Below are 16,751 nucleotides of genomic sequence, written 5' to 3'. Positions count from 1 at the left end.
CGAGGGAGTGTGTTCCACTGAACAGCCCTTACTGTCAGGAAGTTCCTCCGAATGTTGAGGTGGAATCTCTTTTCCTGGAGCTTGCATCCATTGTTCTGGGTCCTAGTCTCTGCAGCAGCAGACAACAAGCTTGCTCCCTCCTCAATATGACATCCCTTCAAATATTTAAACAGGGTTATCATATCACCTCTTAACACCCAGCTCCCTAAGTCTTTCCTCATAAGGCATAGTTTCCAGACCCTTCACCATTTTGGTCGCCCTCCTTTGGACACGCTTCAGTTTCTCAACATCCTTTTTAAATTGTGGTGCCCAGAACTGGACACAGTGAGGCCTGACCAAGGCAGAATAAAGTGGCACTATTCCCTTGATCTATTCACTATATTTCTATTGATGTAGCCTAAAACGGCATTGACCTTTTTAGCTGCCACATAACATTGTTGACTCATGTTCAACTTGTGGTCTACTTGGACTCCTAGATTCCTTTCACACATAATCTCTGTAAGCCAGGTGCCCCCCATCTTATATTTATGCATTTCATTTTTTTCCTACCTAAGTGCAGTATCTTACATTTCTCCCTATTGAAGTTCATTTTATTAGTTTTGGCCCATCTAAAGGAGCTTCTTAGTCAAAGACTTCATTAAATTGAGGTATTATTATTATTATTATTAGTAGTAGTAGTATCCTACTTTTTCTCAAAAATTGGAACTCAAAGTGGCTTACAATTTAAAAATACAGTATGATTAAAAACTTACAAAACTCACAATTAAAATAGAATTTCAATTTAATATAATGTCTGTATACACTTATAAAGATGAAGCAGTGCGACTACCTGAAATATGCAGTCTCTGGCTTCTGGGAAAAGGTGAGCACATGTACACAGAATGATTATAGCTAACATATTTATCCGTCCCATTTCCCCCCTGCTTCTCTTTAAATAACCTAGTGTGAGCAAGTGCACTGCTCCGAATGATGGGTCATATCTTCCCAGACTACCCAAATTTATGTACGTTGACCAGGGATAAAGCTGTGCAAGAATTATGCGTTTACTTGTGTGTGGATCATTAGCTCATCAAAGTCCTCTCCCCCATGCTCTCAAGCACACCATGAGAAGACATGCCCACTTAAGAGGGCATCCACATCATTGAAACAGTGCGGTCTGACAGTGCTGCAACTGCCATGGTGCCATCCTAAAGATTCCTGGGATCATTGGTTTTGTAAGGCACCAGTCTTTTGCCTTCTCTTGCAGAGAAGGCAAAAGACCTTGGAAAACTACAAACCCCAGGATTCCATAAGTGGCAGTTATGGCTCTTAAAATGCAAACTGCATTATTTCTACAGTGTTGATGTACCCCCCATGACTCCTTCCCCCCTTCTTTTTATAAGAAAGTCTGAAAACATCCAACATATCCCTTCCTTCTGCCCCCCCCCCATCTCAGATCATTAAGGCTCTGGTGCCCCTTTTCCTATCCATATCTCCATCTCTGAACTGCAGATCCTTGACTGAGGCTGTGTGCCCCTTCCCCCCTCCGCCTGCCTCCTGGGAACAGAGCTTGGGAAAGGAAGCCATCAGAGGCCTTTCCAGGAGGGCCAGCAGGGGCTGGTTGCTACAAGTCCAGAGAAGCCAAGGCAAGGCTTCAGAGGGAGGGAGAGGAGGAGGGAAGGAGGCCAGGCCCTCCCTGGGTCCTGCCCCCAAAGTCAGCAGAGAAGCAGGGACCAGGCCCAGCTGGTAGGTGATCCTTTTGCTCTAGTTTCACGGGGTCCAGGAAGAGGGGGGCTGTCCTCTTGCCTTTCCTTTTTAGCTGCAGAAAGAACAGGCATCTTTCTGACCCCCTCCTCCTCCTGGAGTTACTCTGTTTCCAGCCGGTTGGCCTGCTTTTGCTCCCTCCTGCAGAGGCATTCTCCTTTGCGAAGCCAACTCTGGCAGGGATTGCAGTCCTCAAGGGATGCACAAACTGGTAGAGCAGGTGGGAGGGTGCTTGCTGTTGCTGGGGTTGTTCACTGCTGTGTCCAGTCTACTTCGACTTCTGGCCACTCTATGAATATGAGAGACCTCCAAGTCCCCCAACACCAAGAGCCCTGCTCAGGTCTTACAAATGCAAAGTGGCCCCTTTTGACTTGAGCCCAAACAGCTGGAGTGGGCTCTCCCTCTTCTTCCTACGGACTCCCACTTTCTCAGCAAAGACGCTCTCGTTCCCTAGAAAAAGAGGGGTACAGTCAGCCTTTTGCACCCGCAGGTTCTTTTTCCACAAATTCAACTAGCTACAGCTTGAAAATATTTTTTTAAAATAGAAATTCCAAAAGGCACACCTTGATTTTGCCATTTTAGATATTACTTGAGCATCCATGGATTTTAGTATCCACAGGGGCCCCTGAAACCAAACCCCAGTGGATACCAAGGGCCCACTGTTCCCAAACTTTGGTCCTCCAGATGTTTTGGACTAAAGCTCCCAGAATTCCTTACCATTGGCCAAACCAGCTGTGACTTCTGAGAACTGAAGTCCCAAACCCCTGGAGGACCAAAGTTTGGGAACCACTGATTCTAGACAATGAGGAAATTGAAACAGTAAAAGATTTCCCATATCTTGGACCAAACATTGATCAGAATGGAGACTGCAGCCAAGAAATCAGAAGAAGACTAAGAACTGGGAGGGCAACTATGAAAGAACTGGACAAGGTCCTAAAAAGATAGATAACTGAGCATGAAATTTAGATTTGTCCAAGCCACTGTACAGTTGGCCCTTGCCTTACGTGGGGGATCCATTCTGGACCCCCCACGTAAGATGAATTCTGCCAATGCTCAAGCTCCATTGGAAACAACGGGGCTCATGTGCAGCGGCGTGCAGGGTGCCATGGGTGCGTGCACCCATTCAATTGAATGGGACATGCCGCCCCTTGCGCCTTGCGTGCTCCCTGCGGCTTGAGCGTGTATGCTCAAGACCGCGTAAAGTGTGCCCGCATATAACGCGGGTGCACTGTATTTCCCATTGGTATGGATGGATGCAAAAACCAGTCAGTGAAGAAAGCCAGTAAGAAGAAAATCAGCTTATTTGAGATGTGGTGCTGGAGAAGAGTGCTGAGGCTACCATGGACAACCAAAAAGACAACCAAACCAAATAAGGCCTTGGTTAGATCAAGGCTGAACTCTCCCTGGAAGCCAAGATGATAAAGTTGAGGTTGTCATACTTTGGTTACAACACAAGAAGGCACAACTCATTAGAAAAGACAACAATACTTGCAAAGATTGAAAAATGTAGGATAGGAAGATCACATGCTAGATGAATAGACTCTATTATGGAGACCACAGGTATGAATTTACAGGATCTGAGCAGAACAGTGAAGGACAGGGAGTTCTCATCCACAGGGTCACCATGAATCAAGATTGACTCAAGGGCTGGTAACAGCAGTAACAGCAAATCATACTAACCTGGCTGTCATGCCCAGCCTGGAAGATGGCTTGGAGGACTCAGAGGATGAGCTAGAGCCTCTGGGATCTGAACCTATAATGGAGGAGCCAGAGCCCCAGGGGCTTGAACCTGTAATGGAGGAGCCAGAGGCTGGCCCTAGTTCTGCTGGAGCAGAGTCTATGGCCCCTCCAGAGGTTCAGCAGTCAAGTTTGCCTGGTGCCGAGGCTGTGGACATGGAGGAGGATCTGGGCAGCGTGCCTACCTTCAATGAGCGTCGAGCAGAAAGAGAGGGCCTTCGAAGATCTCGGAGACTTTATCAGAAGCGTCTTCGTAATCAGGCACAGCTGAAGGCCAGCTCCTTGCCTTCTTAAGCACCTGGAGCATGTGTGGTTCTTTGCCAGTGGATATCTGACTCTTTTAGAGGAAAGACTCTGTCTCTGGCTCCTTGGCTTCTTGTCTTGACTACCCGGAAACTTGACCTTGGACTGCTTTATCTACCTGCCTATCTGTTACCCTGAACCTCGGACCGTCTGACAATTCTTCTGGTAAACCCTTTTGGCAAAGCTACTGCAACTCTCCAGGACTGTGTAGCTTACATTGACTTTGCTGTGCTGGGAGGGGGTTGTTTGTTTGATAACTAGCTGCTTTATCAGCCCTTTGGCTGCTTTCCCGGACACTGGCTTGACATGGTTGTATAGTCCACAGTATGCAACCTTCTCATCTTCTACACTGCAGGTATAAAGCAGTTTGACACCATTTTAATTGTCATGGCTTCATCCTGTAGAATCCTGGGATTTGTAGGTTGTTGAGGTGTTCAGCCTGGTCTGTCAGAGAGCTCTGGTGCCTCACTAAACTACACATCCCAGGATTCTGTAGGATAAGAATCAAGGCTGTTAAAGTGGTGTCAAATTGCTTTATTTCTGCAGTGTGGATATATTAATTGTCTCTGTGGACTTGGTGAACTGTGTCCTTAATCCACATTGGAAGTATGATTTGATACTTAAGATTTAATGTTATCTGGAATCACAGGTGTGTGTGTGTGGGGGGGAGGGAATGAGACCCTAGAGCTCCTATTTCCTGTTCAGCTAGAGTCCTCTCATAACAATATTAAAACATCATAAAATTATGACAATATTGAAACAAGTGCTTTACTCAGAAATGGGTAGAACTCAGTAGGAAAGCTGCCTCTTGCCCCTTACAACTTCAGTTCATGCATCCACAGAACAAAGGCAGGCCAAGTTACTAAGGGAATGAGAATACAGTACAATAATGCAAATTCAGTATTATACTTCTACTTGTGAACAATGTTCAGTGTCCCCACCCTCTACAATTCTAGAAATTTCAAGGGGGTATGGGGATTTTTATATTTAGGTGTTCAGTGCTCCCATTTTGCAGTCCCTCTGCATAACTACACCCAGTTTTTTTGTGTAAGTCCTGCTACATTTAACTTGATTTGTTGCTGTTGTTGTTGTGTGCCTCCAAGTCGTTTTTGATTTATGGTAACCCTAAGGCAAATCTTAGACAGGATTTTTTGGCAAGTTTCTTAAGCATCCAAAAGCATCTGAGGAAGTAGACTGAAGTCTACTTCATGCTGCCAACTTTTTTCTTTCATTTAGTTTCAAAGGTGCTACAAGATCCTCTAAAGCTGAAAAAGTATAAATTGTTAATTTACATCCAGTTAAGTGTATTTGTGTATAGAGCACTGGAAAGATCAATCCAGTTTGACAGCCTGCATATTAATCACATCCCTGTCAAAGAAGTTAGATACACCTTGTTTTAACAATTCTGTTTCAATGTTTACTTTTTTACTGTGCCTTCAAATTATCCACCAGTAAAATTTTCAATCTAACTAAATACATTTGTACGAGATGGATTCACATGGAAATTTCTTGCTTATAATTGTGCAGTTCTCATTGATTTTACTTTAAAATCAAAATATTTTGTGTATCTTGTGCAAAACTATGGCACCCAGCCAATATCACAGCGTCTTGTGTTCCTCTGCCCACCTCCCCCATTCTTGGAACAAGGCTTTGTGATGTTTGTGAAGTTCCACTGAAAGGATTTGTGAAGTTTGCCCTACTTTGTTAGCTTGAGCGCACAGAAAAACCATCCTATTCAGCAGGACCTTGGTAATGTTTGACTATGAAGATAATAGCTGGCATTAAATATTAGCAATACCAACTGCTATATATATGTTTCAAAGCATTTTGGATATGTGGATCTCTAACACCAAGGAAGCAAAAAGCAAAGAGATTTCTTCAGACACGTTTGCTTTATTGGACTGGAATTCTATTAAGCTGATTTGAGAAAAGGGTTACCCATCCCAGAACATCTGATTCTGTTTAGTCAGAGGACTCTAGACTCTGTAAGAATGCTTTATTAACTATGTTTTCCCCTCCCACCTTGAAAGTACTGATGCTTTGAATAGACAGTTTTCATGTAAATAATCATTTTATTCTAAGGTTGTGAAGCTCTGGTTGAACTAAAATCTTGACTGAGGAATCATCCAGCCAAAATTATGCACAATTAAATCTGGTTAATTTCAGTGTAACTCTCTCCTTGAACTAAGCAGGATTTAAAAGTTATGAGCTTTAACTGAATTGCGCAGCTGAGCTCATAGGGTGCTGCAAACAAGTGGGATGTTGTTTCTGTTGCTGTGCTGTGAAATGCATGAATTGCAGTTTGTTCTGTGTTTAGGCATTAGTGGCTACAAATGGAACTTGTAACAATATTGCAGTGATATCCCTACACTTGTCCAACTGGCATGCAACTTGCTTTGACACCTGTTGATCACTGAGCATGCTCAGTCCTCATTGGATTGGTTTCAGGACTGCCAATACCACAATTCCAGAGTGTGCTGCCATGACAGTAAATGTGAAATCATAGTACTTTAATTGTGTAGTGTGAACAGGCTTTCAGAGAGAAGAATATTATTCCACAGTATTGTGGAACCTGTAAATCGAGGTCCACCAAAATGACCAAAGCCTAGCAGTCTACATTATATTTCTTTCGGTTTATGTTGTCTTTTGCATACAGTATTTTGCAAATTTTATCCGAGGTTGTAACTGTGTATCAGTTTTGTTTTTGTCACTTTTGAAATAGCTATCAATCTTTTTCCACTGACTTAAATTCATTTCTTGCACATTATGCCCCTGAAATCTGTAAGACTTGGGGCACATGTATAGTATAGAAATAATGCAGTTTGACACCACTTTAACTGCCTTAGCTCCATCCTACCAAATCGTGGAATTTGTGGTTTTGGGAGGCACCAACACTCACAAATTCCATAGGATGGAGTGACAGCATTTACAGTTGTGTCAAAGTGTGTAACTTCTACAGTGCAGATGCTTTCTAAGTAAGTATGTTTAGGACAGCGAGTGTGGTATATTGAAGAGCAGGGCAGACGTTAGGCCTGGATTTACTGAAAGCTCTCTGAATAATTTGCAAAAGATCCCTAAGGTTTTCAGTCTCAGGTGTTCAACAATAGCAGCAGTAAAAGGTTGCCCAAACCACCCAAATTTTTACTGCTGAAATGAACAAAGTTTCAGTGGCCATGAGTGGAATTTAAACTCTGGTCCTAGTCCAGTGCTCAAACCAATAAAACACGCTGTCTGTCTTGGTACAGCATGGTTTCCTTTTAGTCCTACTGTCTGCGTTCTTTAACAGGTTTTCCTCTTCTCAAAGGTAATGTCATCTGTAAAGGTTGAGTGCATTATACAAGAGAACTGCAAGATTGGAGAGTCACCTCTATGGGAGGAAAAAGAGAATTCACTTCTTTTTGTGGATATAAGTGGGGAAAAAGTATATCGATGGAATTCCCTTACAAAGGACCTACAAAGTATTTCAACAGGTAAGAAACAGATTTCAAAAAGCCTGGTAGTTCCTTTATTTGGGGTTTGCTATTTCATTAATAATCGAATATTTATTTCTGAGTGTCCAGTGGTAGACATTTGCAGATTGAAAATGGGAGAAAGAATAATCATAGGTATAGTTTTTGTGGGTTTTTCAGGCTATTTGGCCATGTTCTAGAAAATGTTGGCATGGAAGTGAGTGGGGTATATATCCTGTGTGACCTTTGGTTGAGAGGAAGTGATTTACATGTTAATCTGTGTGTTGGTTTGTTGTTGAATGGCAAGGTTTCATGGCTGCAGGAGTTCACTGCATACCATGCAACTGCAAACAAGTAGCTGCAGACAAATCTACATAGGGACCACCAAATGCAGTGTTCAGACATGAATCAAGGAACACGAGAGAAATTGCAGACTGGGTCAGCCAGAAAATCAGCAGTAACAGAACATGCTATAAACCATCCTGGGCATAGCATATTATTTGAAAACACTGAAATTCTGGACCATGCTAACAACTATCAGGTCAGAATGCACAGGGAAGCCATCGAAATCCACAAACACCTCGACAACTTCAACAAAGTTTGGCTACCACACACACACACACACACACACACACACACATAAACATCTAGCAAGTATTCCCAGCAGACAAAGACTCACTAACTAAATAAAGACCCTGAGGCCTTGCCATTCAATGACAGACCAACATACAGATTAACATGTAAATCACTTCCTCTCAACCAAGGGTCACACAGTTTATATACTCCACTCACTTCTATGCCAGCATTTTCTGAAAATGCCAGCCAAAGATGCTGGTAAAATGTGAGGAATAAACTCTTCTAGAATACACCCAAATAACCCAAAAACACACAAAAAACTATGAATGCTAGCTGTGGAAGCCTTCGACTTCACAATCATAGGTATGTTTTTTCTCATCTCTTGAGAATATGACGGAAGAAATGGGATATTTTTCCATCCCATGTATCTCTTAGGGCCATTTTGTGCGCTGAAAATCTTTTTGTCTAGGAAATGTGAAAACTGCATATAAGTGCTAACGTGTCTAGTATGGAACATATGCAGTCATTTCTCAGACTGATGTAAGCATATTTTTAATGATACCCACTCCTGAGAAAGTGTACACTCGTCCCACCACATTTGTGGTTTTGACTTTTGCAGATTTGATTTTTCACGGATTTTATTAATATGTTAACTCTAGGAATATCTAGGTCCTCCAGCGCAACTCTATGGCCAACCTTAAACAAAAGTCGCACTGAAGGACCTAGAGATTCCCAGAGAGAACACTCCACTAGGCATTTGTAGCTCCTTTAGCCCATTTCTATGGTCAGAGTCTGGCAGATGTTGACCACAGAGTTGCACTGGAAGACTTAGAGATTCTTAGAGAGGTGTTCTTTCAGGTAAAAACATAGTATTTTTGTTATTTGCAGTTTTTCCACATTCATAGGGGGTCCTGTTCCCCCAATCCCAGCTAATGTGGAGGACGAGTGTATTTCTAAGAGAGCTAGATGTTTGGGGCAGCTGCCTGTGCTCTGAATGGTAATAATTCCCATTGAAGGCATTGATTCATAGAGAACATTTATGTTTTTCAAAACCCAGATAAGAATGCCTTTGCAAGACATCTAAAAGAATACCATGCCTGTCGAGCCTTACTGTTTTGGTTCCACTATTAGGAATGCTAATCTCCAGGTTCTCACTAAATAGATTTCTCTTGGGCTAAAAACCCTTCAGTGCTGACCTCAGCATTATTACTCGTAGAAGCATGATATGTGTTCCCAAAGGGTCCAAACTTGTAATGATCACAGATACCTCTTTAAACTGAACCTAGCAGAAGACATTTATGTGAAGATGTTACACCAGTTACTTGAATCTGGGTTGTTATGTTCAGGCTTTAATCTTCAAGCCCAGTTGAAGTTTTCAAACTATTTCCCAATATGATATATGTACGTGCATTTGTACGTGCATTTCAACCAAATAGTGCTCCAAGTATTTTATGTATGCTAGATATTTTTTACATACTATTACATCCCACTCCCAATGTTCCCCAGACGCTCCAGTAAGCTCAATAGCTCTCAGGAAATCTGGTGATTACATTATTACCCTTGGAACCCAGTTTGCTGCTTTAAACTGGAAAAAGAAGTCTGTAACCACTATTACTCATATTGACAAGGATAAACCCAACAACCGATTCAATGATGGCAAAGTGGACCCTGCAGGAAGGCTGTTTGCAGGTAGGTGGGTCATGACTCACATTTCTAGAGTCTTTCTTAAGAGCAGAATTTCAAAAGCTGGGAGATTAGCAAGATACTAAAGGTCCACCCCATGAACTTTCCTGGGGCTACCTTTTGACTTCTGTTCTCCTGGAACAATTAGCAGCTAAAAGCTGCACTTATCCTCCCTGCCACTGAATTTGGGTGTGTGGTAGTGGCGAAACAAGGTGCATATATCTTTGTTGATGCATTAATGGACTGCACTTTGTTAACAGTAGAAGTACTATATTCTTCAAGAGTGCTATTCTATGGTAGACTGTGGAGTTGGGAGGCTACAGAGTTACTATGAGTTCCAAATGTCTTGCATCTTGACAGTGGGGAAAATAATTATTTTGATCTGTTCTGTCTAAGCAGGGTCAGCCCTGGTTAGTACTTGAATGGGAGACTGCCAACAAATATCAGGTGCGGTAGGCTATATTTCAGAGAAAGGAGCTGGCAAAACCACCTCTGAGTATTCCTTGCCTAAGAAAACCCTATGAAATTAATGTGATTGTCATAAGCTGACAGATGATTTCAAGGCACATCCATGCCTAAGAAAACCCTATACTTTTTAGGAAAGACAATGTTAGAACCATCTCTTAAAAAAAAAAACAACACTAGATCCCTAGGGGCTCTACATATGGGCAGCTCCACGCCGCCCATTTTTTGCCCCAGAAGGAGGCTGTGGCAATCACACGCCACAACCTCTGGAGCGAGCAAAAAGATCCGGCTTCTGGGCAGGTTCTTTTTGTGTCCCTGAAGGGGCACCATAGGTGTGCTCACGTACCATTATGACGCCCCTTGTGCTCAGTGCTGTTTAAGTACTGTGCATAATGAGCATCATCATGGCACATGCCATGTAGATGGGAGCCTGCCAACATGGTGCCCAGGTGGCACAACAAGGGCTTCGAGTGCATGGACGCTTAGCCCTAGTGTGCGTACAGGCCGGCACAAAATGCCGGTCTGTATAGCCCCATAGTTCCCTAGCATCACTCTTGTCTTTCCATTCTAATCACTGGACCCTGTGGTTTTTACAGGTACAATGGCTGAGGAGATTCGACCTGCAGTGCTAGAGAGACATCAGGGGTCCCTCTACACTCTCTTTCCTGATCACTCTGTAGTGAAGCACTTTGATAAAGTGGACATCTCCAATGGGTTGGATTGGTCGCTGGATCACAGAACATTCTTTTACATCGATAGCCTTTCCTTCTCTGTGGATGCATTTGACTATGACCTACAAACCGGAAAACTTTGTATGACTGCTTTTTTTCTTTCATAATTTTAAATAACTCAGATAGTTACTTCTTGTACACAATTGCTTTCACACCGCTCATTAAACAAAAATCTTGTATCTAGTGTAAGAACAATTGCTGTCCAACTACAGCTGCAAGTCAGATCTTGAAATAATTAGACTGGTTTACAATCTTCTATTATAGATGCTATAAATAAGGTAGACAGAAAGTGATACTAAATGAAGCAATGTGTTCTGTTCTTACAGTGGTAGTGAGAGGTTAGGACAGACATTTAATCCTATTCAAAGAAGATAATTTGTTTGTATGTTTTTTCATTTGAATGATTTATGAAAACTTGACCAGAGCTGGACCTTGTGGTTTAACTATTTACTTCTTTTTCTTCCATTTCCTCTCACTGAGTCAGCATGCATTGTGTCACCTGAAATAGTTCCCCACTGAAGCCCAAGATTAGACCTGCTTAGCAGAGCTTAGAAAAGTGGTTATACTAGTTGGAGAATTCTGGGAGGTGTCATCTATAAAAATAACTTTCCCAAGCCCTGCAGTTTAGCTTGGATGGAACTGCTGCATTCCAATTGCCTGACAACAACAACAACAAGAACAAAAAAGAAAGGAAAAGATAATTACTTTGTGTAAAACTTGCCAAAATTGGTTTGATGATGACTCTTAGAATTTACCAAGCAGCATAGCTATAGGATCCTAAAAGATACAGGTGAAAAAAGGAAATTTTCCTAGCTCTGTTTCATCCTTAGAGAGTGATTACATATGGCTATTGGTTTCAAGAGTATGACTGGTATGGGATCAATGATGGTGGGTGAAGAATGACAGCGAAAGCAAGGTAGAAATATTTGATATATCTTGATATCTCTGGGATTAGTAACGTTCCTCCTCCATGTAGAAAGGAGAAGCATCTCCTGCCTCTACATACACACTTATGTATTATTTAGATATAAACTGATAAAGTTATAAACAATCCAAGGCTGTCCTAAAGATAAAAGACACATTTTGCTAATTTTAAGATCTTACTGGAATAAAAATCTGGACAGTGAAAACTTGGAAGAAACTAAGGCGGCTGCCACACTGCAGAATTAATGCAGTTGATAAGTCAGTTAAGCCTTGGCCCCATCCTATGGCATTTTAGGATTTGTTGTTTGTTGTGGCATCAGAGCTCTCCAAGAGAGAAAGTAAATATCTTGCAAAACTGCAAATGTCAGAATTTAATAGCACTGAGTCATGGTAGTTAAGAGTTTTTCTTATTTTGTATAAGAACCAAAATACGGCAGTACTGTTCTTGTATGATTCCTCAGCAGTGATTCCTATTGTGTCCAACGGTAAGTGCAGCTACAATTGCAGCCTTACTTGTGTAAGAAAAGAAAGATGTTACCGCTTTATGATCAGCATACTGCTATTTTAGTTATGTCTTACAATGGACAGATGTAGAATTTCATAAACAGTAGTTGAAATTAGGGTAAAAAATGCATTTTGATGACCCAGGAAGATGTTATCAGCAGTTGTTTTCCCTGCTAAATTGTTCAGTTTATCTTGCTAGTTTAATAGAAATGGACATTGCCTGTATAAGATTTAATAAGTAACATTTCAGAACATTATTTATTAAATGAGGAAATAACTCAGATGTAATATACCAATTCTTGGAAAAGTTACTTTTTTTACTTAGAATTCCCAGTTAGCTTGGCCAGAGCTGTATTCCAAAAGTAAGTTTTCCAGACCCTGGCCTATTCCTTAAGACAAAACTTCTCAGTGAATCCATTTCTAGCCTGTTACACATCTGTCTTTGAACAGTTTCACTGAGTGGTTAAATATAATTCAAAGATATAGCCATATCAGACTGGAAAATCAGTTTGCAAAAGAAGCATCTTTGAGACTAATTGAGAGAAAGAAGTTGGTAGCAAAAGTTTTCATAAACTTAAGTCTATTTCATCAGTTATATGGAATGGCCGTGCCCAGGCACTTCTGATAAAGTAAACTTATATCTACGAAAGCTTATGTGACCAACTTCTTTCTCTCAATTAGTCTCAGAAATGCTGCAAGACCACTTTGCATGCATATATATACAGTCATCCCTCCATATTTGCGGCTTTGATATTTGTGGATTTGATTATTCACAGATTTGATTAATATGTTCTCTCTAGGAATATCTAGGTCCTCCAGTGCAACTCTATGGTCACTTTTAACTAAAAGTTGCACTGAAAGACCTAGAGATTCCTAGAGAGGACACTCTACTAGGCATTTGTAGCTCCTCCAGTGCAGTTCTATGGTCAGTGTCTGTCAGACATTGACCACAGAGTTTCACTGTAGGACCCAGAGATTCCTAGAGAGGCGTCCTCTCAGGTAAAAACATGGTGTTTTTGTTATTTGCGGTGACCATAACTTTCATAAATAGTCATTACAGAATACACTTTTTTTATTCTAAACTAAATTGGGCTAATTTTTTTTGTTCTGTCTCTTTCAGAATTTCACAAAATAAAGAATTTATTGCCAGTAGTCCAGTTTAAGGATACAGTATATGCATTTTGCCTGATATAAACCATAGGAGTTGTGCGCATTTTGTTCATGATGTCTATAAGCCAGTTGGACATTACTTTGCCACACCTTTGGTTCTTCAGGTTGTCAGACGAACTCTATACTTCACCTGCATGCAGTATAGTTTCAGTTGTCAGCTTGAATGATTCTCTTTGCATTTCTTCTTACAAGAAACATGCTTCAGAAAATGATTGCCTGTCAAAGTAAGTAACTTAAGATTTAATCCATGATTTGTTTAAATTTCTTTCTGCAGCCAACCGCAGGAATATGTACAAGATGGAAAAGGAAGACAGCATCCCTGATGGGATGTGTATTGATACAGAAGGGAAGCTTTGGGTGGCTTGTTATGATGGAGGAAGAGTGATCCGTATAGATCCAGAGACAGGTAAGTTATGTTTTTTGCTCTTATCTTTGCATACCTTCCAACATTTCACAGATGAAACAGGGACATATGTGGCCAAGCAACATCAGAGTATGGTTAAGATGACAACGTTACTAATGAGGGGGAACAGACAAGCTAGGAGAGGCTGTAGCAATTTAGTTGTACCTGATTCTACTGAAAGGGCAGGATTCTGTCCCCTCCTTTCCATTTCCCCCACTGAGTCAGCTAGTGCAAACCACCTTTGCACTTTGATCTCAATTTGTAGGCAAAGTGGGAGGAGAAATATTTTAAAAGCAGTTAAAAACAGAGGATTAACTGGTACTGTCCCTGCCAAATTGGGACCATCAAAGGGAATGCCTTTGTATTTCACTTTGTGGCTTTAAAAAAATCTGATTCTTTACTGACCATGCATTTTTGGGGGTCTTTCAGACGAAGAACTTCTAAGATTATGAGACCTTTGCTTATCTGATATTAACTGCAGTTGGAATTGTAATAGAACTTTTCACAGCTTTACTCTTTGGATGTATGTATTCTGCTATGTTCTGCTTGCACAAGTGGAACAGAATGTAATTGTGTGGGTGGGGAGAAAATAATTCATCCTCCTCTAACATATTAATAGCTTATTCTCTTTCCTCTCTTGTTAAGCACACACAGCTTGCTCCTGGTGCTGGTGCACCTCTTCTTTTCCCCAGTTGTTGTTGTTGTTGTTGTGGTTGTGTGTCTCCAAGTAGTTTCTGACTTATGATGACCCTATTACAAAATTTTCTTGGAAAGATTTATTCAGAGGAGGTTTGCTGCTGAGAGAGTGTGACTTGCCTAAGGTCACCCAGTGGATTTCATGACCAAGATGGGAATTGAATTCCGGTCTCCAGAGTTGTAGTCCAACACTCAAACCATTATGTCATGCTGGCTCTCCTTCCCCAATTACTCAGCCCTGAAAATTACAAACCACATGGCAGCTCTACTCCCAAAGCACATCAGAGGCCTGTGTTTTCTCCATGCCTCTAATTCATTACATCTTTAAATGGATCAACCAACTTTTATTTGCCAAAGGAAGCTCTGTGACAAAATCGGCCTAATTCCAGATGGTCAAGAAAGTGATGAGTGGCTATGTTCTTAGATTCAACACTGTCTCCATTGCAACAACCTCCACTCATTTGCAACCCTCTGCTCATGTCCATGGGAATTGAATCAAGTGCTACTGCTGATAGACAAGATAAATTGTGGTCAGAGACTAAGAGGGTAACTGGTTTTATTTTAATAGGAAAACGAATCCAGACTGTGAAGCTCCCCGTTGATAAAACTACTTCTTGCAGTTTTGGAGGAAATGATTATTCAGAATTATATGTCACCTCAGCTTGCGGAGGAATGGATGAGGCTTCATTATCACGGCAGCCTCAGGCTGGCAGCATATTCAAGGTAACAGAATTGTTTATGAGCATTTGAAGGAAGAGCCAGAGCTTGTAAAAACTGCTATGGTCATGATGGTTTGGGGATTTTGGGTCTCATAATTCCTCCCTGATGTTCCCCAAGGTTTAGGAAGTATATAAATCCAATAAAGAGATTAGCACGTGCAATTTATTTTAATTTACAAATTAGATAGCAATCCAATCAAGAAACCAATCCTCTTTTTTACAGCTCTTTTAAGTACTCATACATTAAGAAGAGTAATGTTTCTCCATTTCTTTAAAATTTGCATTTATTTTATCATAGATTAGGAGAAACAGATGGAAATGTTTGTTTAGGTTTGAAAAGAATAATCCAAATCTACTGGCATATACTCTTGTTATTATCATGTTTCTATCCTCACCTTTTAAACAGATAACTGGACTTGGTGTAAAAGGAATCCCACCATATGCATATGCAGGTTAAAGATTACTCTTGAAGACGTATATCAAGACCAGAAAAGAGATGAACCAAAGATTTGCATGGTTGGAAACTTATCCCTTCTTTAAAGGATAATACAGAAAGGTGGTCAACAAAAAGAGTTAATCCCCAAACATTTAAATCAGATTTGTATTCCACCATTGGCCTCTCACTGTTGTTAACTGAAAAACAGACTTTGCCTCCTCTTTTACTAAAATAAATTCTTTCCTAATAAAGTTTGAAGCACATGGATGCCATGGTTTGCATGACTATGTTTTTTTTTATCCCTCCTAAAATATTTGGCTGTACAACAAGAATCATAATATCTCCTTGCAAATTGTTAACATTAACCTATTTGCACAAGTAACGTAACATTTGTTTGTTTGTTTGTTTGTTTGTTTGCTTGCTTGCTATAGTTATTGTTCTCAGTTTAGTTCTGCTCCATTTCTGAAAACCGTGGCATGTGATTTACCACTAAAATGCATTCCAAAGCCATATTTTGATTAACATAGAAACGGTTAACTCCATGGCCATCTGGAATGCACATAATGTTGCACATATTTTAACTGGGGTACTTCCATATTCTATCCTGCAATGCAAAACACTCTTTCCAAAGCTTTGAATAGCTATGGCAGTTCCGCTTCCTATGTGCACATTACCACCTTCATATGAATTTACTTTTGGAAAATATTTACATAAAAGCTGTGTTGTCACTTGCTGTGCTCTTGACTAGCCACAATGCTGTTTTAGGGTCATTCTGATTTATTGTGAAGGTTTAAGGACTGGGATCTTTCTACTTAAGATATTTTAAATCACATTTTTTTTTGTCTCCTTGCAAGCTGCTCTGGCTTATGGAGAGAACTCATGTAGTCTAGATAATTCTTTTAGATTTATTTTTTGGGGGGGCAACTGTTACAACGCCCATTTCTATTTGCTTGAGCTGTTTCTCTTGCCCTTTCAGGCTGTATTGGAAGCAACTAAGGGTTTTTGCACACTGGTGGAAAGACTGGGTTGGGGGCAGAATTGGGGTGTAGTGTCCATATGACATATGCCCCGGCTCCGCCCCCAGAGGCATGACTATCCATGATGTCTGCATAGCCCTGAGTCAATAATGCCTGGTACAATAGAAGGCACTAGGAAAAGAGGAAGCCCAATTCCAGATGGATAGACTCAGTCAAGGCAACCCCATGGTCCTGA

At 41.0% G+C, this 16,751-nt stretch overlaps 1 protein-coding gene across 2 annotated transcripts; it reads left to right on the top strand.

The window, feature by feature from the left end:
• The first annotated feature begins 1,586 nt into the window (after positions 1–1,586).
• Positions 1,587–15,806, top strand: LOC121926913 (regucalcin-like). 2 transcript variants are annotated; one of them, XM_042460296.1, is made up of 7 exons: positions 1,587–1,725; positions 7,088–7,253; positions 9,315–9,497; positions 10,553–10,768; positions 13,560–13,691; positions 14,953–15,107; positions 15,510–15,806. In XM_042460296.1, the coding sequence occupies exons 2-7, from the start codon at positions 7,091–7,093 to the stop codon at positions 15,558–15,560; spliced, it is 900 nt and encodes a 299-aa protein (XP_042316230.1). In that variant the 5' UTR covers positions 1,587–1,725; positions 7,088–7,090; the 3' UTR covers positions 15,561–15,806. The 2 variants fall into 2 exon arrangements, with proteins under 2 accessions (XP_042316230.1, XP_042316231.1); XM_042460297.1 differs by lacking the exon at positions 1,587–1,725 and adding an exon at positions 5,616–5,768.
• Positions 15,807–16,751: the final 945 nt, after the last annotated feature.

This window comes from Sceloporus undulatus, chromosome 3, assembly GCF_019175285.1.
Source record: "Sceloporus undulatus isolate JIND9_A2432 ecotype Alabama chromosome 3, SceUnd_v1.1, whole genome shotgun sequence".
Lineage (NCBI taxonomy): Eukaryota > Metazoa > Chordata > Lepidosauria > Squamata > Phrynosomatidae > Sceloporus > Sceloporus undulatus.
The sequence above is the reverse complement of the archived record's forward strand: the minus strand, read 5'-3'. Positions and strand labels throughout refer to the sequence as shown.